At 54.8% G+C, this 19,766-nt stretch overlaps 1 protein-coding gene across 4 annotated transcripts; it reads left to right on the top strand.

Moving 5' to 3' along the window:
- Nucleotides 1–1,970: 1,970 nt before the first annotated feature.
- On the top strand, nucleotides 1,971–18,253 carry PITX1 (paired like homeodomain 1). 4 transcript variants are annotated; one of them, XM_072935316.1, is made up of 4 exons: nucleotides 1,971–2,081; nucleotides 10,817–10,994; nucleotides 13,769–13,974; nucleotides 14,119–16,119. In XM_072935316.1, the coding sequence occupies exons 2-4, from the start codon at nucleotides 10,832–10,834 to the stop codon at nucleotides 14,548–14,550; spliced, it is 801 nt and encodes a 266-aa protein (XP_072791417.1). In that variant the 5' UTR covers nucleotides 1,971–2,081; nucleotides 10,817–10,831; the 3' UTR covers nucleotides 14,551–16,119. The 4 variants fall into 4 exon arrangements, with proteins under 4 accessions (XP_072791417.1, XP_072791418.1, XP_072791419.1 ...); XM_072935317.1 differs by lacking the exon at nucleotides 14,119–16,119 and adding an exon at nucleotides 16,928–18,253 and having other exon boundaries at nucleotides 2,000–2,081; nucleotides 10,813–10,994; XM_072935318.1 differs by lacking the exons at nucleotides 1,971–2,081; nucleotides 14,119–16,119 and adding exons at nucleotides 10,352–10,700; nucleotides 16,928–18,253.
- The last annotated feature ends 1,513 nt before the right edge of the window (nucleotides 18,254–19,766 follow it).

The following is a 19,766-nucleotide window of genomic DNA, read 5'->3' as shown; positions in this document are numbered from 1 at the left end:
GTGAAGGAAATAACGGTATTTAGGTACCTGCTTATACTCACAGCTTCTATTTCCGCCTTATCTCAGTTCACTCCTACATTTTGCCTCAAAGCTACACTTGTTTCTCTAGTACCTGAAGCTTGCTGTCAGTGCTGTTAGTGTTCAGAAATGTCTCAGTCCCACGGACCTATGTGGCTGAGGAGCTCAGTCAGGCTCCCAACCTGTAGCACACATGCAGCAAGGACTGTCTCCCAGACTCGGAGGGGTGGAATCTCTATTTAATCTGCCCTTGCAGAGGCCACAAGCCAGCTCCACTGCCCTACTGGGTGATCTCTGACCAGTTGTTTGCCTCTCCTGAGGTCTTTTAATCCCCTCTAAAAGGTGGTTCACTCTGAGCTTGTCCCTCCAGAAGGAGGCTCCTGGGCTGGGGGAGATTCCAGCATCCATATATAATCTTTATGGAGGAAGGATCTTGACAGCCACAACCCAGGCTGCACACGGGCAGGATTCTCAGTATTTGCCCTATTCACCTGCTCATAGCCATGACTCAAATTACTTGAAAACCTTCACAGAATCAGAATCACAGGCTGGGTACAGTAGGAGGGGACCACTGGAGGTCCTCTAGTTCAACATCCCTGAAGAATTTGTTCAGCACACACCCACAGATCTGGGCAAAACCTCTCCTGGTGCTGAGTGAGCTGTGCCCTGGTGCTGGGCCATCTGCAAGACTGGTAGGACACAGAGTGTCTCCCCAGCTTCTCAGGCAGGCAGGCAGGCAGCAGCCTGGGAAGCTCCCCTCCATCCTCAACATGTAAACATCTGCTGGAGGAAGACTTTCCTCCTAATAAAACATCATTAAACATTGATTTAAAGACAATCATCTTCCCTCTTTTCAGTTTCACAGCACCTTTAAAACAGCTGTTAGGCTGCAGAGGAGATGATCAGCTGAACAGGAAACACATTGTTAGCTCCCAGCATTAAAACAGTAGAATGCATTAATTTATGAGCTCCTACTCCCTCTCCAAAAGTTTTATTATGTTAATATCACCTTGATGTGCTGGTAGGCCCCAGTGCCAAAGCCTCTTTCACACAGTATGTGCCATCCTAAATTACAGGCTGGTGCCTCCTGGAACTGCCTTTGGAAAACTGGAGTAAACCAGTAAGCACTGAAGTTAATATTATCTTACAGACTAACAACCAGCTAATGCTCGACATGTGAATCCCATTTACTTCTTCTCTCTATAACAAATGGCAAGTGTGGGACTGGACTGTTGCTGATTTTATGCCATTTATCTTTCTGATCCATTCCATATTAGTTGTCCTTAGTGTTCAGCTGCAGTTATAGCCTGTGTGTGTACGAGTGTGCGACCTGCTCTACTTAGGAAAGCCCTATGCACACCCCTGCTGTTGGGTTTGCTTGGTCACTGCATGACTTTTGTGTTTTTCTCTCGAGAGGGAAACTTCCAGGGGGTAGATATGAGAAGCGCAGTGTCTGGAACTCTAGAAGCATCCCCGGAAAATTAAAGCAGACCAAGGGCTGGGAATGAGCAGTGAGCTCAGTGTGCCGGTATCACCCAGTCAAGCATCTCCTGGAGCGCTGCATCCTCCAGCCTGGGCAGCCCTGGCTGCCGTCCGCAGCCTTCCCCCGGCTGCTCAGCGCCGCGCTCCCAGGTCCGCACTGAGCTCCTGAAACAAGCCAGTACTTCAGGGGGTGGGAAAAGAAGTGAAAAAAGAGGCCCTTCCTTGTCCCTGTCCCCTCGGACAAAAGCCCCAAGCGGGAGGAAATGAAGCGGGCAGGGGCCGTGTAGGCAGGAGCGCGAAGTCGCCCCCCGAGCGAGGCTCGGCCGGGCGGGAGTGTCCGGAGCGGGGGGCCGGGCTCGGGGATGCCTTCGGCGGCAGGACGGAGGTGCGGAGCGGCGGGCGCCGCCGGTCTCCCGGTGCGGGCGGCGCTGGTCCCGGCCCTCCCCCGTCTGCGGCACCCTGGGACGGGGCTGACGTCAGGAGGAGACGGGGAAATCTCCCAAGAAAACCCTGGAGCGGCGGCCGGGGCGCGCACAGCGCCCGCCGGGCCCGGCACCCGCCGCCGCCGCGCGCACCGCCCGGTGAGTGCCCCACGCGCGTCCGCGCCGCGCCCGGCCCGCCCCACGCGGATCCCGGCCCGCCCCACGCGGATCCCGGCCCGCCCCACGCGAGTCCCGGCCCGCCCCACGCGGGTCCCGGCCCGCCCCACGCGAGTCCCGGCCCGCCCCACGCGGGTCCCGGCCCGCCCCACGCGAGTCCCGGCCCGCCCCACGCGGGTCCCGGCCCGCCCCACGCGGGTCCCGGCCCGCCCCACGCCGCGGAGCCGCGCCCGTGCCGCGGAGCCGCCCTGCCCGAGCCCCGCTGGCCGCCCCGGGGCTCTCCGCGGGCGCGGCCCGGGTGCGGAGCGCTCCCGCCGGCCAGACAAAGCCGAGCCGCGGCCTCGCCTCCCGCCCCGCGCTCCCCGCTCCGCTCTCCGCGCAGTCCTTGACATCTTTATACCGTGTATAAATTCTTTCGGGGCCTCTGCGCTTCGTCAGCTCTGACAAATGCGCTGGGAAAGGCAATTCCAGAGGGGTTACCTCATTTTATATATTTTTTTAATGTATGTGTATATATATATATATATTTAATTTTTTTTCCAAACGCACCGTAACGTTTCCAGCCCCCAGCGCTGCTGCTCGGGACGCTCCGCGGCTCGTTCCCGGTGCGCTCGGCGGGGAGGCCGGTGGCGGTGCTATGCCCGGAGCTTCGGCGGCCCCGGCGGGGCTGGGGCTCCCCGGAACGAGCCGGGGGTGCGGGTGATGCGGGCCGGGGCTGCGCGGTGCCTCAGCGGGGCTGCGCTGCCGCGGTGAAGGGACAGATGCTGCCAGGGATGCGCAGGGCGGGCGGGCGGAGAGACCCTGGGCCGTCGATGAATTTTCCTTTTCAGGAAAATTCCTGAAAAGTGCTTTCCTCTTTTTGTTTTGGGTTATTTTGGTTTTATTTTAATTTTTAAAATAGGCACAATGTTTGGGGAGTATATGTATCACGGGTTCCACGCAGCTCCTATGGCGGAGCAAAGTCCTGGAACGGAGGGAGAAATTACTTTTCTCCGCGTGTTAACCCTGCTTAAATGGACGTGAGGAATGCCCACTGATGTTATCTTTCGGGGATTTCGTTTTGAGTCTCACGTTAAAAACTTTGTCACTAAGTGAGTTTTCTATTATTTCTATTATTTTCTATTATTTCTTCCCCTTTCCCCAAATTTTGCCAATCACATTGCAGACAAACACAAAGTCCGACTCATGAATTAAACATAAAATGATACGTAGTGCTTGAATTGAGAACCTAGATGTTGTTTGCTTTTTTTAATAACTATTTAAATATATATATTTTCCACTTAACAAACCAAAGTCCATGTTCTCCAGGTTATTCCCTGCGCCAGCTCCAGCCGCCTATATAAAAACTGACTTCCGAATATTTCCTGAGGTCTACTTCACTGGCAGAATTTCCCCAAAAATCCATCATTTGCCTGAAATAAGAACAAAGTCCTTGAAAATCCCGCGCTGGAGCCGTGGCCACATTTCCCTGGGAAAGTTTTAGACGAGTTAGAGGCGCCTGAGACCGAGGCAGATTTTTCCTATCGAAACCAGTGCCGAACAATAACCTGGTGGCTCTGCCACCTCTGCTTTACTGTGCGTTTCATCGTTCATGCATGTGTTATTATGAAAATGTATCTTTCCAAATATATATATTATATATATATATATATATTATATATATATATATATATGTATAAATATCTCCTTCTTATCGGGCTTAGATAAGGGAGCACGTTTCTCCCAGAAAATGACCGCAAATGAAACAATTCATTATTTCCCCCCCGTGATGAACCGCTCGGATATATATTGCTTCTAAATAACAGAAGGGGAGGAGAAAACATTCTCTAGTAAAGCGGAATTCCTTCGTTAGACCGCCTCCTAAACGTGCTAATAAAACTAATTCGTTTTATTTGCCCTGAACTTTTATATCTAACCCGGCGCGCTGATTAGCACAGCCCTCTGAAGGCGGTGTGTTCCTATCTCTCCCGAGATGTGCCCGTTAAGATACGGCCGTTCCCACAATGAAACTGGAAAGAAAAGTGGCCCGTGCCTTTATCTGGCGGTGTTTGCTCCTGGGGCACTGGAGCTGCGCCGGGAGCAGAGCGGTGCTGCCGAGCAGCGGGGCGAGATCAGCCCTTTGGGGGGAAAGAAGAAAAGAAGACAGAAGAAAATAATTTGAAGGAGAGAGAAAAAAAAAAATACGGGGAGGGGGGAGGAGGAGAAGGAAAGAAAATAAGAGAAAAAAATTAAAAGAAAAAAGTATAAAAGGTGGGGAAATAAGCAAAATAATAGAGATCAGTTGAATGTGCTCAAAGTTTAATTATTTCTCTGATTTTGCATTTAAGGCAGGAAATGTGTAGGTCTTGCAGAGATTCGCTGCTGTTCTAAGCACATTAAAGAGTCCAGCACATTATTAGAATATTTCAGCCCTTCAGGAAATGTCCTCTTGAATGGAAATGTGTTTCTCCCATCCAAATGCTGGAGTAATTAAGAGGTTGCTCGCCCAAAACAAGGTGGGGGAAACTCACAAGAAAACCTAGTGTCGTTCATTCTAAATGTGGCTTCTTTTTTCTCCTGAAGAAGAGTCTTCAACAAATACCAACAGAGTGCTCGGGCCTCTGATTATCCTGTTTCAGAGGCATCTTTTTGAGCCCACAAAAGAGCCACATTTCGGGATCTAAAGATGCACAGAGTAATATGAGCAGGCTTCCTAGCAAACTCCAGTGCCCCTTCCTCCGTCAATTAATCAGAAAAGCATGTTCGCTCTGCCCAGAGAGGGAATTGTGTGGCTATATTGTGATTTCCCCCCTCTTTTTCCCCCACTTAGAGAAAAAAAAAAAGAAAACACAAACATATTTCTGAGCTGTCCATCCTCCGACGCTGTCATTGCAGTGCACTGACACTCTCCCACTCACATCAGGTTTATCAGAGACAAATCCAAACCACTGCTAGCAGCAAATTCATATTTTCTTGGAGCAGAGTTCAGTGCCTGTGGTCTGACGGATGCGAGGAGGGCTGGAAGGCAGCTCCTGGCAAGGGTGAGACTGTGCCGCCAGGGGTTTGGGGTTAAAAGAAGTTGTCCCACGTCGGACAACTACGAATTGGTTTTGTTTTCGGGGTGCTGGTAGAATGACGGCCGAAGTGAACCAGCACCATCCCACTCCACCCCCGGCTGCTTCCAGCTGCAGAAACCCGAATAAAAAAAACGTTTCTCCAGCCGTCAGTCGTTGCATTTCAAGAAAGCCTTGGGGTATCATTTGTATCTGTCAGAAAACATTAAGCCTTCAACTTTTTCATCCCGAGCTTTTTCAAGCGCTGCCGCTGGCCGCCGCGCCCGGGGCAGCCCCGAGCGGGATGCGGTGGCGGGGCGGGGAGGCAGCCCCGGCTATCCCCGGTGCCCCGGGAAGTGTCCAGGACCAGCGGACACCTCCTTGTGCCTTTCCCCCGTCGTGTTTCAGTGGCGGGGAGAGCCGAGGTGGTGGGGCAGGCCCGGCCGGAGCGCGGGGAGCGGGACGGGGCAGGGAGGCGGTGGGAGGCCAGGGGGGCCGAGAGGCCGCTGGAAACCCTCCCGCAGAGCATCCGCGGCGCGGAGGGGCCCTGCGCTCCCGCGGAAGGCGGAGGCTTGGCCGGCATATGGAGGGACGAAGGCTGAGCGTCCAAAAGGGGCTGTTTTCGTTTTGCTCTACTTCTTAGGAAAATTGCTGTCCTGGCTGCGCAGAGGAGGACAGGCCGGCCGGGAGCCAGCGTAATTTTCCACCTTCCCCTCCTGAGCGATTTAACACGCACTTCGGGCTGGGTTTCTTCCCTCTCGCTGCTTCCCACTGCACCCCGCCCGTGGGGGACCCGGCTCTAGCTGCGGCAAAGGTCGGGGGGTTCTGGGGCTCCTTTCGCCGTTTTGGGGTTTTGTTTCCTTTTCCCTTCAGGCCGGGGCCGCGGTCGCGCGGGGAGAGCAGAGCTTGGCCCTGTGCGGGGGCATAAACGCGGATCTGCACCTTGTGCGTAAGGGCCATGCTTTTCACTGGGGATGATGCTGTTTTGAGGCAGAACACCCCTGGAACACTTCCCCGACGGACACCACCCCCACGGTACAGTGCAACAACAGCCCCCGCCCGCGCAGTGCGCTCCGTGCTCCGCGGGGCATCGCGCAGTCCTGCGCACACCCGAGCGAGCGCGCATCGCCGGACTCTGCTTCCTCCGACACGCGTGGTCATCCCGTGGGTCAGAGCCACGCATCAGCAAAGTGCGCCTGTGGGGCACTTTCTGGATGGTTCCATTATTAAAAGTTGTTTTCCTGCAGCAGGTCCGGTCTCCGGTTCAGCAAAGGGGGCGCTGAGGGAGGCTTGCGGTTTGGTTTGGGCTTGGTTTGGCTGGGATTGCATTGTTTGGGTTTAGCTGGGCTTGGTCTGGTTGCATTCGTTGCGGTTTGGTTTGGTTTGGTTTGGTTTGGTTTGGTTTGGTTTGGTTTGGTTTGGTTTGGTTTGGTTTGGTTTGGTTTGGTTTGGTTTGGTTTTGCTGCGTGGACTTGAGTCTGGTTGAGCTGGATTGGGTTTGGTTGGACTGAGTTTGTTTGAATTGGCGTTGTTTGGACTGCGCTTGGCTGGGTTTGGTTGAACTGGGTTTGGTTGGGTTTGCCTTGGGGGGCTTCTCCCTCCTCTCTTGCCTCGCTGCAGCTCTGTTTCTCAGAAGGCTTCCCAGGCTTCCCTCTCTTCTCGGGTAGATGTGTGCTTGGGAGGACGTGTCTTCATTTTTGTAACAATTCCCAATGATTTATAGACTGAATCTTAGTCTATACAACGGTAATAAATCTGAAAAGGAAAAGCTGGCAGAGACTGAACTTCACCACCTGATATATGGCCCAGGTGGTTTGGCGTTGGCTGCAACCACCGCAACCAGTGGGGATGGGAGCGCCACTCCGAAAGTAGGGACCGCTCCAGACACCTGGGGGTGAAACGGCGCTGTCCCCTCGGGGACAGTGAGAGTCTCGCTCTCGGACAGACGCGTCTGCGTCTCTTCTTCATGAGGCTGTCACTGGCGTGGCCACCGCTGATTTGTTTCTAAGCTCCATCCTTAGTTCTGGGGTTATTTATAGCAGGAGGAAGTGGTGCGGTTTTATTTGCGGGTTTCCAGCGTTTTACACATCCCTGACGCAGTCCCCAGCCGGGGGTGCCGGGAGCGCGGTGGCTGCGCGGGCGCGGAGCGGCGGTTCCCTCCGACCACCCCACGCGCAGCGTTCCCACGTGAAGCTGTCCCTCCACCCCGGGTCTCCGCCGATGCTCCGCGGGTCCTGCTCGCCCCGGCCCTTCCCTCCCTCTGCCTCTGCCTCTGCCCGGCCCTTCCCACGCCCACGCAGGTCGCGGCTCCCCAGGGACGTCCTGGCGGGGTCTCCGCGGCCGCTGCTGCGGCTCCTCCTCCTCCCCGCAGCTCCTCAGGCACCCGAGGCCGTGGGAGAAAGGGGCACCCGAGCCCGGTGCCCCCGTCCTGCCCGGTGCCCCAGTCCTGCCCGGTGCCCCAGTCCTGCCCAGCCTGTGCGGCCGCTGGGCCCCTTCCAAGCCCGGGACGAGCAGCCGGCTCCAAGTGGGACATCAAGGATTGCCTCGGGTCGTGGCCTGGCGGAAAGGCGGGACGTGACGTCAGGGAGGCAGCGAATGACGTCACGCGAACGGGCCGTGACGTCACGCCTGGGGGAAGGAGTTGCCGGCGGAGAGATGTCCCCGCCGTCCCGAAGCTGAGCGCGCTTGGATGGGAGGGAAGAGGAGAAGCGCAGATCTGGGGGTGACCGCCCTAGAGGAGCGCTCTATCGCGACATAAGTGTCGGGAGCAGCAGCGGGAATAACCGGGAGGATTTGGCTCTGCGTTCCAGGGCTGTGCCCGCTGCACAGAGCGCGGGGTGAGAGGATGCCCTTAAATCCACGAAAGACGTATGAGACACACAGAGGAGACAGATACATGGTATGGATTAGATAGATATAGGATTAGATTAGGTAGATTTATGGTATAGATATATTCTCCCACTGCCGAGCCGTGCTCAGGTGTGCACTAAATGCCCGCCCACGCCGCGGCCCAGGCACGGACACTCATGGAGACGGTCAGGGGACAACCTGGATCTGCTCCGGCTCCCGAGGGCCAGCCCCGTTACTCTCTGTTTAAGGGCGGTATCGGGGGATGTCTGCCCCGGTGACACCCCACGAGGAACCGAGGGCTGCGATCGCCTGGAAAGGCAACCGGACCCGGCGTTACCGCGCTCGCCGCCTCGGCAGAATCACGCCGGTGCCCGGGCAGAGCCTATCTTTCCGTCCAGCGGGGAGGAATTGAACCTAGAACGAATATTTTAAAACTAGATTTTATAGAACAGAATAAAAACCGTAATTCGGTGCATTATGAAAAAAAAAAAGAAAAAGGAAATTTAAACGGAACGAAAAAATTCTGCCTCCGGTTCGGAGGTTGCTATGAGCAGTGGGTTTAAAATAGCCGGAGAGGAGCCAGGCTGTTGGCAGCAGACTCGTGGAATCACAGAACCATCAAGGTTGAAAAAGACCCTTAAGGTCAACGCCTCCCTCCCTCCGGCCCGCTGCGCTCCGTCCCCCTTCCGCCAAGGGCGGGGGAGCCCCCGCAGGCCCATCCAGGGCTGCCGCCCACGGAAATAAGGGGGATAAAGGGGACGGTGAAGGGTCTCAGATACGGTGCACGTTTGCAGTATATTCACCTCCCTCCTCCTTGGGAGAAAGGCCGCTCCCACCGCTTCTCACACTGGAGGGGGTCTCCATCCTTCCCGCGCCTCCTGCATCAGCTGAGCCCCTTGAGGCTCAGAGACCCCGGTAAATATTTGCGTTTTAAACCATGTCCATCTTAAACAGCCCCGAGGTTGTCTGGTTCACCTCGGGTGCTGGAAATTCCCAGTCGTTTGCAGACTCCTGAGCGAAGTTCAGCCGGGAGCGGCGAACAGGCAGAAGGATATCAAGATGTCACTTTAAAAAAATTAACAAAAAGAAAGAGAGCTCGGGAGAGCTGACCCTGACAGCACGCTCATGTGCATCCCCTGAATGATGCTAAAGACCAGAGGTGAAGGGATTCGGAGCTTTGGGCCTCCCACACCTGGGGTCCCCAGGCCTTGCGGGGTGCTGCCGGGGGTGCGGGGTGGGCCCGACTCCATCATCTCGGCGAGGTTGGAAAAATCCTGCGCGGCTGCAACACTGCTTCCCTCCACTTTTCCATAAAACAGTTCAAAAGTTCTCTCCCACATCTTTACTTGATTTGAAAGCAAAATAGAGTGTCAGGATAGATCAGTTAAAATGAGCCAAGAAAATAGAGAGGAGAGAAGGTCCTTTCCCTAGGCAGTCAGAGCCAGGGTCTTCCTCCCATTTCTCTTCTCCCCTTTCCTCTCACCGCCGGTACCCGCGGTTCCCACCTTTCTTCTCCCGTGGGATTTTCCAATTCGCCAAAACACCGAGGTGTTGTCCAGGAGGGCTAAGGCCGTGTCCCGGCCTGCGTGGGCCGCACCGGGGACGGGCCCTGCTCCACACGCCCTGCCTTGGGACAGGGTGCATCAATGCAGGAGAGGGGCTCTACCGAGGAGGGGTGGGGGTCTCCCACCCCCCTCCCCGCCGGCTGCCCAGGCTCCCGGATTGGCATAGTCACAGAGACCCCTCCCAAGGATCACCCCGAGTTCGGCTGCAGCAGGAAAATTATTTGTTATTAATCATGTGCTGAAAGATGATGTGATGGGAGAGATGGCACTGCCGCTGCTCCCCGGGCTGCGCTCCCCCGGCCGCCAGCCGGGCCCGGGCAGCGTTCTTATAACCCCCGCAGACTGGAAAATAATGTTAAAAAAGGTTAAAACCAGTTCCGACAGAGCCCACAGCCCATGCACCCCTCCAGGAACATTTTCCCCGTGGGACTGAAACGTGTGGTGGGGTCGCTTAGCCCCACGCAGAGACCCTGAGGAGTGCGCGGGTGCGCATCCACTGCTGGTGCGGAGGTTCCGCGGGTGGTGAGGCCCAGTCTGGAAGGGTGTGGGGATACCCGTGGGGCAGCCGTGCTGCGCGGGGGCGCAACCTGCGCGCTGCCGGCTGGTAGGGGATTACGGAGGGGAGCGAACTGACGGGGTGCTGGGAGCGGGCGGGGGTCCCCAGAGGATTGTTCGCCTTTCCATTCGTTTGTGAAATATTTTTAATACATCACCGAGTTTGGGGGAGGAGGCGGGTGAAGAGAAGGAGGAGGGAAGGCACCCCCGAAGGAGCCGCGGCCAGGCGGCGGGGCCGGGCAGGGGCGGCGGGGCCCGCGGGTCTGGCCGCGGACGCGCAGGGGCGCGGGTGGCGGGAGTGCGGAGTTGGGTCCCGCGCGGCCGGGCTGGGCCAGCGCTAGATGGAGTGATGCATGAGCGAGACGGGGAGGTTTTAACCTTCAGGGGGAGGAGCCCCGTTTAACTACAGGCATTTGTTCTAGGGCAGGTCACTTTAATCTCTTTAGCTTTAAACTGTCCAACTCGCAACTCGCGTTTCTCTATAAGGGATCTTTACCACTTCCCTGCCTATGCGGCCGGAGCGCCGTGACTCTCCCCAGCAGAGACAACCGCCTTCCACGCACTGTCCAGATTGCTTCCGACACCCTTAAAATAATACTGTTAGTAATAAGTGGATTTGCTTTTGGTTTTTGTTGATTTTGTTTTCTTCTTTAAAAAAAAAAAGCTCCTTGTTCCTTTCTGTGTGGAATAAACACCTGCAAACTCCCCCAGGCAGCCCGGCGCCCCTGCCATGGATTCCTTTAAAGGTGGAATGAATTTGGAGAGACTGCCTGAGAGCTTGAGACCCCAACCCTCCCATGACATGGCTTCCAGCTTCCATTTGCAAAGATCCTCGGAACCCAGAGACCCGATCGACAACTCAGCCAGTGAATCCTCCGACACGGAGGTGCCAGGTAACCCTCCCCCTCCCCGCGCCCCCCGCGGCCCCGGCCCGCTCCCCCCGCGCTGCCTCCCCCTCCCCACCGCGCCTTCCCTCCGCGGGCGGCCGGGGGTGCCGAGCCTGCCATGGAGGCGATGGAGGGACGAGGGTGAGCGAGAGCTGCCGGTGATCGCGGCGGCTCCATCCCAACCGAGCCCCGGGAACAGGAGCGGGGGGCAGGGGCCCTCCTGGAGCTGCCTCCCCCACCGTGCCCGGCGCTGACAGCCCGCCGGGGGGACACATGGCTCCATGGTCCCATCCCAGGAGCTGCTCTCTTTTGTTTATTTTATTTATTTTTAAATAAAAAACTGTCGTTATTAATTGATGGGGTCGGGAGGAAGGGGGGGCTCTTCGGGGAGTGCGGTTTTGCCGGATGTTTCTGAAATAATGTCAGCTTTTGCCCGGGTTTATTTTCCAGCTCGGGTGGTGCAGAGATGGAAAAAGATCTCTCTGTCAGCGAAAAAAAAATTTTTAAAAAGAAAGAAAGGGCGGGCAGAGCCGGAGAGGCAACGTGGGGCCAAGGCAGGCAGTGCGGGCCGCCGTGGAGGGGATGTGGGCGGCCGCGGAGAGGTTTTGCGTGGGAGCTGAACGCTTTCCCCGCAGGAAAAGGGAAGGATCCCCATGCCCTGACCATAGTGTGCGAGGGCTACAGGGAACGCTGTGCTCTCTCGGATTGCATTTAATTAAAACAACAACATTTTTAGAATGACAAGGGAAAGGTAGAAGAGAGCAACAAAAGCTTACAGAAGGAGTGTGATATTCCTTCTCCAGCCAGACTGTTTCAGAGGGAGTTTATGTTTTATATAATTTTACTTTTCTAATAGCTATTGTTGCTCTTCGGAATTTTAACCTAGAGAGTAGCTGTTGTAAGAGTCGGTCCCAAAGTGGCACTCGGTGATAAAAAAGGGTTTGGGTTGTACCTCCCGGCCTGATTCGCAAACAAAGTTAGAGACCGGCGTCTGGAAGGGACTCTGAGATTAGAGGGGATTATTGGAGATTAGAGAGGGAGATTTGCTCCATTTTGCCCTACCCCTGTGTGTGACCCCTCGGTGCTGCCGGAGGGCTGAGGAGCTGCCTGCTTTTCTTCTCCGAGAATCTGTAAAATACCTTTAGATTTTATTTTTTTTATGTGAAAAAAAAAATAGTTCCAAAAGCCGATTAAAGATGCCTTGCCTTATGATTTGGAATTGTATCCCAGCCCTGCGCTGAGGCCGGATTTTTAGGGAGGACCGGGCGAGTTAAAGTCAGCGCTGGGCGAGGGGCCGCGGCCGGAGCCCATCGGGGCCGCTGCCGCTTCCCGATCGCCCCGCTCCCTCTCGGCGCGCCTGATCCGAGCCATTGGCGGCCCGAAGAGGGAGGATTTGTTTTGGTGGGGGTGATTTCTGTTTCTCTTTCGCCGCCGCCGCCGGGCCATGCGGCTCGGCCGGTCTGGGGCCCGGGGGGCCCGGGGCGATGGGGTCTGTGCTGAGAGGCCTTGGCTTCGCTGCAAACCCCCAAAGCCATCGACCCCTTTTGGGGGTCCACTGAGCAGCTGAGGTCCGCTCGCACCCTCACCCCTTTCCCTGTGCAGGGCTCCCAGCAAGGTGCGATTCAAGGGTGACTTTGCAAGGACGAGTCCTCCCGGGCTCTGCATTCAGCACGCGATTATTTTTAGACTCCCGCTTACCTCGTAGAGGTCGGGGCTGTAGAAATAACCCCGGGCCCGCCGGCGGCGGGACAAAACATTCTGTTTAAAAACAAAAACAAAACCAACAAACAAAAAACAACTCTTTAAAGGAGGAGGAAAAAAAAAACCTCCCAGGGCGAAAACTCGCCGCGTTTGTCCCTTCTGCAGCAGCAGGACCGAGGCCGGGCTTGGCCGCGGCCCCGGCCCTGCACGGCCCGGCCGCAGCTTCCCCGCGCCTCCGGGGCCCAGCCCGGGAGCTCTTCGGTTCAGGGCCTTCAGACCCGCTCCGAGCGCTTCAGCCGGGACAAACCGGGCCCAAGCCGGGCTGGGAGAGCCAGAGAGCCCGTTACGAAAGGGGAGAGAGTGTTCGCAGGGACGGTATTGAATTCCTGCTCCCAGCCCGCGCAAATCCCGGCCGAGAAAATCCTCCTGGGTGGTTTCTTTTTTCTTTCCTTCTTCCGATTTGATTTTTGCAGAGGGCTTCTCTCAGCCCTGTATTAAAATAAACACCAAAATCCTAATAGATGAAGAATAAAATAATTATGAAAGTAGAATGAAGTGGGGGAGCGGAGAGGGGCCTTTTGCAATTAATTGCTCCGGGGTTTTCCACCCTTGCCCTTCCAAAGTTTCCTGTCGCGGCCGAGCACGACAAAAACAATGGAGCAAAGATCACGCCTTTGTTTGGAGGGAGAGAGAAGGTGCCGTAGAAAGGCGGAGCGGCCGGTGATACGGGGACCCCGCTCCCCACGAAGGCAGTCACCCGTCGGGCCCGCTTTGAGCCGCTCTGGGGGTCCCTCCTGCTGCATCCCTGGGTGCCCTGGGCCCGGCAGGGATCCCTGCTCCTTCCCCAGCCGCGCCGGGAAAGGCCGGGATGGGCTGCGGGGCACTCGCTGGGTGCAGGGCTCGGCGGGACACGAGTGGGTGCCCCCACGCGTGCCTCCGGTGGGGTGGGCAGCGCTGGCTGCGGGGCGGGGGTATCTGCCTTTGTGTGTCTGTACTGGGAAAAAAAAAAATAAAGCACAAAAACACAAAACAAAACAAAAACAAATAAACCAACCATCCCCAACCCGACCCCCTCGCAGAAAAAGAGCGTAGCGGCGAGCAGAAAAACGAAGACGGGGCCGCCGACGACCCGGCGAAGAAGAAGAAGCAGCGGCGGCAGCGGACCCACTTCACCAGCCAGCAGCTGCAGGAGCTGGAGGCCACCTTCCAGCGAAACCGCTACCCCGACATGAGCATGCGGGAGGAGATCGCCGTCTGGACCAACCTCACCGAGCCCCGAGTCCGGGTAAGAGGGGCTGCAGCCCCGGCGGGAGCGGGCTCTGCTCCGGGGCCACCGGAGCGCGGGGGGCTCGGGGAAGCCGCCCCTTCTGGGGGAGCGCTGCGGCGGTTCGTTCTGGGCTGGATGTTAATGACCAAAATTGGGATCCAGGTCGGAGAGGAGGAATTCAGCTCTCGGCCACGGAGAGATGCCGCCCGGAGCGGGCAGCGACCGCCGGCCTTGCACTGGGGACCGGTTCGAAAAGTGGGCGGCGAGCGGTGCAGGGAGCAGCGGAAGGCCAGGCTGGGGAAGGGTCTGACTGTGGGGGGAAGAACCCCCTGGGCTGGACGAAAAGCGTGGCAGAGATGGAGCAAAATGCCATCCGAGCAATTTCCCCGTGCTCTGGTTATTCCCAGTAATCGCAAGGGCCGTGTCCCAGCCAGCCGCTCCCCTCACTATCGCGGCACGGCGAGCTCCGATCCGCTCCGAGCGGCTCTCGCTGCCGGCCCCTCCCGGCTCGCGTCCCCAAGGCCGCGGGCTGTGTGTGCGGGCCGAAAGGGCAGGGGATGGGATGGGAGCCGGCATCAAATCAATACGCGCTGAAGACACAAACTTGTACCGCGAAGGCGCTCGATTTTTACACGCCTCGGAGCCTATGCCACCACATATATATATATGGATATATGGTGTATATATACACATATAGCATACATATATATATGCGCCCCTCTTAGCCAGACTCGAGGAGTTTGGTAATGTTAGTGCACACAGTGAGAAACATATATGTGTGTGTGTGTGTGTGTGTGTATGCATACATATTTATATTTTTATATATAGAGATGTGTGTGTGTGTGTGTGTGTGTGTGTGTGTGTGTGTGCTTCGGCAGTTCTTTACAGAGATTTATTTATGAGTGAAAGATCCTGGCAAAGAGCGACCGGGCCGAAGCGGCTCGGTGTCTATGGATCTATCGCTGTGTCTCGGTTTGTCCACCTCCCAAATGCTTTTTTCCACCCGAGACATTTCCCCGCGCGGTTTCGACAGTGGTCACACACCACGGGCCCGTGGGCTAAGCGCAGGAGGAAACGGGAACTGTGGAGTGAAGCCCCGCTGCACGGAAAATGCACTTCTTCTTTTTTTCTTTTTCGTTTTTAGTTTTTAACTTGGCAATTAAACCTTGAGTGACCAAATCGAATTACAGAGATTCTGCTTTAAACATTTGAAAAGTAAACACCCATCTGAAACAATTGCGTCTGAAAGCATTGTCTTAATTGAGTTTGAAACAAAACAAAGCCTGAGCATTAATATTGGTTGAATAATTCAGGGAACAAATATAACTAAAATATGAGTTGCAATTAACATAATTTCGTTCTCCTTCTGTGTGGAGATGTTTGGGTTTGATGTTTTGAGATGGCAGATTGCAAATCTAACCTTAATTTGCTATGAGGGCCTTCCTTTAAAATGTCTAGGAGCCATAATTAAAACTATTACCCTCATTTTCAGGAAATTCCTGTCTGGAAGCACCTTCCGAGGAGTATATTACAGGTTTTGAACATGTTGGCTTTCGTTTCCTATTTATACAGGATTCTTTTTATTATTGTTATTTTTTAAAATAGACTCCGCCATCCGTTCCCCCACGGAGTTTCCATCCTTGAGCCCGGTATTTAATAATAGTTGTACCATTTCTGCGCCGGGAGGGGAGGCCCCAGGAGCCGCCCCCCGCCCCCACCCCGGCTCCGGAGGGAGCGCAGCCTGCGCGGGGCCGGGGCCCGGTGTCCGCAGGGAGCTCGTGGGCCCCGGCTCGGTGGGAGAAATCCGGGATGCGGTGGGGAGGATGCTGCAAGGGAGGCTCGCGGCCCGGGCGCAGGCAGCGGCAGCAGGATGCAGATTTTTAACCAATTTTTAAAGATTTTTGAAGCTGTTCGTCTTCAATCAGGGGAGACTCAAATGCTTTACGAGTGATATATATACATATATATATATATATATATATACATATAATTATGTATAAAATAATGATGTATAAAAATAATCATAGACTGGAACCGGTTTTCGCATCAAACATCAGGACCAGCCCCTTTTTTCTGTTTCCTGGTTAGGGCTGTAAATTCTCATTAGATATAAAGGCTGCATCTATCCAAGGGCGATGCGGGGATTGATTTTTTTTTTTTTTTAACCTAAACATACTAATCTAATCCCTTTTTTTATGATCTGTAACAGGGGACTTTTATTACACAGCATTAGCGTTCGGAAACGCGGCAGAGCCGGGGCGAGCCGGCCCTAATCAGAGCGGGCCGTGTCTTTGCCCCGTCTGGCTCCGGGATGGGGGCGGCGGGGGCGCGGGGGGCCGCGGACACCCGCGCAGCACCGGCCGTGGCACGGGGGCGGCTGCGCGCATCCCGGCTGGGGCAGAGGGGGATGCGCGCAAAGCCCGTCCCGCGGGCGGGGGCGGCGGGGACAGGCGGTGCGGGGACAGGCGGTGCGGGACAGGCGGTGCGGGGACAGGCGGTACGGGACAGGAGGTGCGGGACAGGCGGTGCGGGACAGGCGGTGGGGGACAGGCGATGAGGGGACAGGCGGTGCGGGACAGGCGGTGCGGGGACAGGCGGTGAGGGGACAGGCGGTGCGGGACAGGCGGTGCGGGACAGGCAGTGCGGGGACAGGCGGTGAGGAACAGGCGGTGCGGGACAGGCGGTGCGGGACAGGCGGTGCGGGGACAGGCGGTGAGGGGACAGGCGGTGCGGGACAGGCGGTGCGGGACAGGCAGTGCGGGGACAGGCGGTGAGGAACAGGCGGTGCGGGACAGGCGGTGCGGGACAGGCGGTGCGGGGCCGCGGAGCCCGCTCCGGTGCTCCGGAGGGACTGGCCGGGCCGGGAGGAGCGGGCTGCGGTACCTGCACGTATCTGTGCCCCGTCGGTGGGCTGGGGGGCTGCTGCGGCCCCGCACTCACCGAGACATGTCGCTCCCCCCTCCCCACGCAGGTTTGGTTCAAGAACCGCCGAGCCAAGTGGAGAAAGCGGGAGCGGAACCAGCAGATGGACCTGTGCAAGAACGGCTACGTGCCCCAGTTCAGCGGGCTGATGCAGCCCTACGATGACATGTACGCCGGCTACCCCTACAACAACTGGGCCACCAAAAGCCTCACTCCGGCGCCGCTCTCCACCAAGAGCTTCACCTTCTTCAACTCCATGAGCCCCCTCTCCTCGCAGTCCATGTTCTCGGCGCCCAGCAGCATCCCCTCCATGAACATGCCCTCCAGTATGGGCCACTCGGCCGTGCCGGGCATGGCCAACTCCGGCCTCAACAACATCAACAACATCAGCGGCTCCTCGCTCAACTCGGCCATGTCCTCGCCGGCCTGTCCCTACGGGCCGCCGGGCTCGCCCTACAGCGTCTACCGGGACACTTGCAACTCCAGCTTAGCCAGCCTCAGACTGAAATCAAAGCAGCACTCCAGTTTCGGCTACAGCAGTTTGCAAAGCCCCGGCTCTAGTTTAAACGCCTGTCAGTACAACAGTTGACGGACTTGACACAAACCACCTCCGACAAAACACCGCCGACAAAGCAAAGCAGAAGCAAAGCGACGTTTAACGGAAAAGAAAAAAAAAAAATTAAACCCGATGATGATTCAAAACAAAACCCAAGCAAGTGAGAGAGGGGAAAAAAATAAAATAAAGCACCCCCCCCCCCCCAGGTAAAACCCCCAAAATTCCGCGGACTTCGACTGTTTAGAAAAAAAAATTAAAAAACAAAACAACGATGCAATCAACAAAACAGCGCTTTAAAAATATTTTTTAAAAATTAAAAAAAAAAAAATCCTCCATCTAAAACCGTAAACGGACCAGAAAACTTTTGCAAAAGACATCAAAATCTGGTACATGGATGAGTTGCAATTTTTTTTTCTCTGGATTATGCGGGTTTTATGTGTTTACTTGAACTTGCACAGGAGTCGGTAAGGCGGCCGCTGCCCCGCGGGGAGGGCGGCAGGAGGGGACGCCTCGGTGGTAAGAGCTGGTGGGACGGTTCTTGGCCGCTTGTCGCACGGGAAGAGTTTGGTTAATGTTTACCACTGAGAAACAGAATCACACTCGGAAAAAAAAAAAATGGTTTGGGGAAGAGGGGAGGGAAAAAATACCAAATCGCAGAGTAGAATCTGCAGGGCGAAAAATGGTTGAAATATTAGGTACGAAACTATTAAAATAATAATGACAAGGGTCAACCACTTATATAAGGTTATATTTATATCTACCGTTGCATTATGCCGGATCATTGTCCTTGGCCGTTGAATAAACTGTTTTTAAAATGCATGATTCTTGATGGTTTTTCTTTAGTTGGAAGCTCTAATGCAGTCATTCCTGATACTAAGCAGCTCAAGGTTTCTACCTCTTCATCCTTTCCAAAAGACTGCAGTATCCCCGGTTGTGAGAGAGCACAGAAACCCTTCAGCAATGCGAAAACTGTTCATCTTTTTCCCCATCCAAAGTCTTATCCTGATAATGAAATTATCATTCATCTTTATTTAAATGCAGGGGGTGTTTTTTCTCTTTGAAAAGTAAAACGAAAAACCAACCCCCGTTTATAAAGTCTCGAAAAAAAGACAAAAAATGGTTTGTTATGAAGTGATTTCAGATACTGCATCTCTGCTAGAGAAACAGAGAGCCTCGGCGTCCGGAAAGGTTCTTAGCAAAGCTGAAAGCGTTCCTTGCTTTTCTAAATGTGAAGGAAAAACAAGGAACCAAAAAAAAAATTCTTAAGGTGTTATTATCTTAAGGTGTTATTATGTAAATATAGATACTTTTACAAGTGCTTGTTGGAAAAAATAAAAACAACAAACAAAACATGGAAATGATAAATATGATTTTTATTAATACGCATACAAAAGGCATATGAAGTTTAATTGCAGGCATATTTGTTGCTTATTTTTGTCGATACTTATTACCTGTAGATGACAAAGAGACATAAAATGCACACGGTACTCCTTTCCCAGTGTATTTCACACCTGTGGTAAACGTTACGCTGGATGTTTCAATTATGCTGTTGTGGATAAGGATGCAGTATATATATTGTTTTATAAGTTATGTTTTGTGATTTTTTTTTCCAAAATTAAGAGCATGGGAATAAAAAAGAAAACTTAAAAAAAAAAAAAACTAAACTGAAACGAAATCTAGAAATGCCTTTAATGTTTTTTTTCTAGCTTTGTTTAAGAGAGTGACTAAACAAGAAGAAAAGCAACTTTCTGTCCGCCGCCCCGTGGTGACATTTTGGGGAGGCCCCCACCCCACTTGCCCCGGTAGTTGCGCCGTCTCCCCGCATCCCCCGCAGCTCCCGCCGGGGAAGGAGCCCCGGTCCCTGCCCCCGCTCCCCGGGGCAGCCCTGGCAGGGGAAACCTTCCCCAGTCCAGTTTTATGGCGGGCTGTTACCGCTGCTGGCCGGAGCTGGGGATCCAGCCCTCCCTGCCGCTGCATTGCTGCATCCCCCCCATTCCCATCCCGCTGCCTCGGGTTTTTTCCTCCCCACAGAGTTCATCCCCGCACCCTGCAGCTCCAGCCGTGGGTCTCAGCCCTGACCCTGCTCCTTCTCCCGCAGTCGCTCGTCCCGTTTCGCTAAGGTGCGTTTTGCTCTTGTTTCTCCAAATGCCCCGACATTCAGAATTTTAAAGCTTGTTCGATTAATTCTCCCTCTCCTTTAACTTTTTGCAAGCACAAACCCCTCTGATTTAATTGCTATTTATTTCCTATTTATTAACTATTACGATTACTATCAATGTTTTGCCCCAAACGCCGTAACTGATATAACGAATGAATGAAATATCCGAAGCCG

Source organism: Taeniopygia guttata, chromosome 13 (assembly GCF_048771995.1).
Source record: "Taeniopygia guttata chromosome 13, bTaeGut7.mat, whole genome shotgun sequence".
NCBI lineage: Eukaryota > Metazoa > Chordata > Aves > Passeriformes > Estrildidae > Taeniopygia > Taeniopygia guttata.
Note: the sequence above shows the minus strand (reverse complement) of the source record. Positions and strands in the feature narration are given on the sequence as shown.

Bases quoted from the DNA above. Each gene is read 5' to 3' on its own strand.
- PITX1 (XM_072935317.1), top strand. From the start codon at position 10,832: ATGGATTCCTTTAAAGGTGGAATGAATTTGGAGAGACTGCCTGAGAGC. The intron at 10,995-13,768 runs GTAACCCTCCCC...ACCCCCTCGCAG, and splicing joins CTCCGACACGGAGGTGCCAG to AAAAAGAGCGTAGCGGCGAG. The intron at 13,975-16,927 runs GTAAGAGGGGCT...CTCCCCACGCAG, and splicing joins TCACCGAGCCCCGAGTCCGG to GTTTGGTTCAAGAACCGCCG.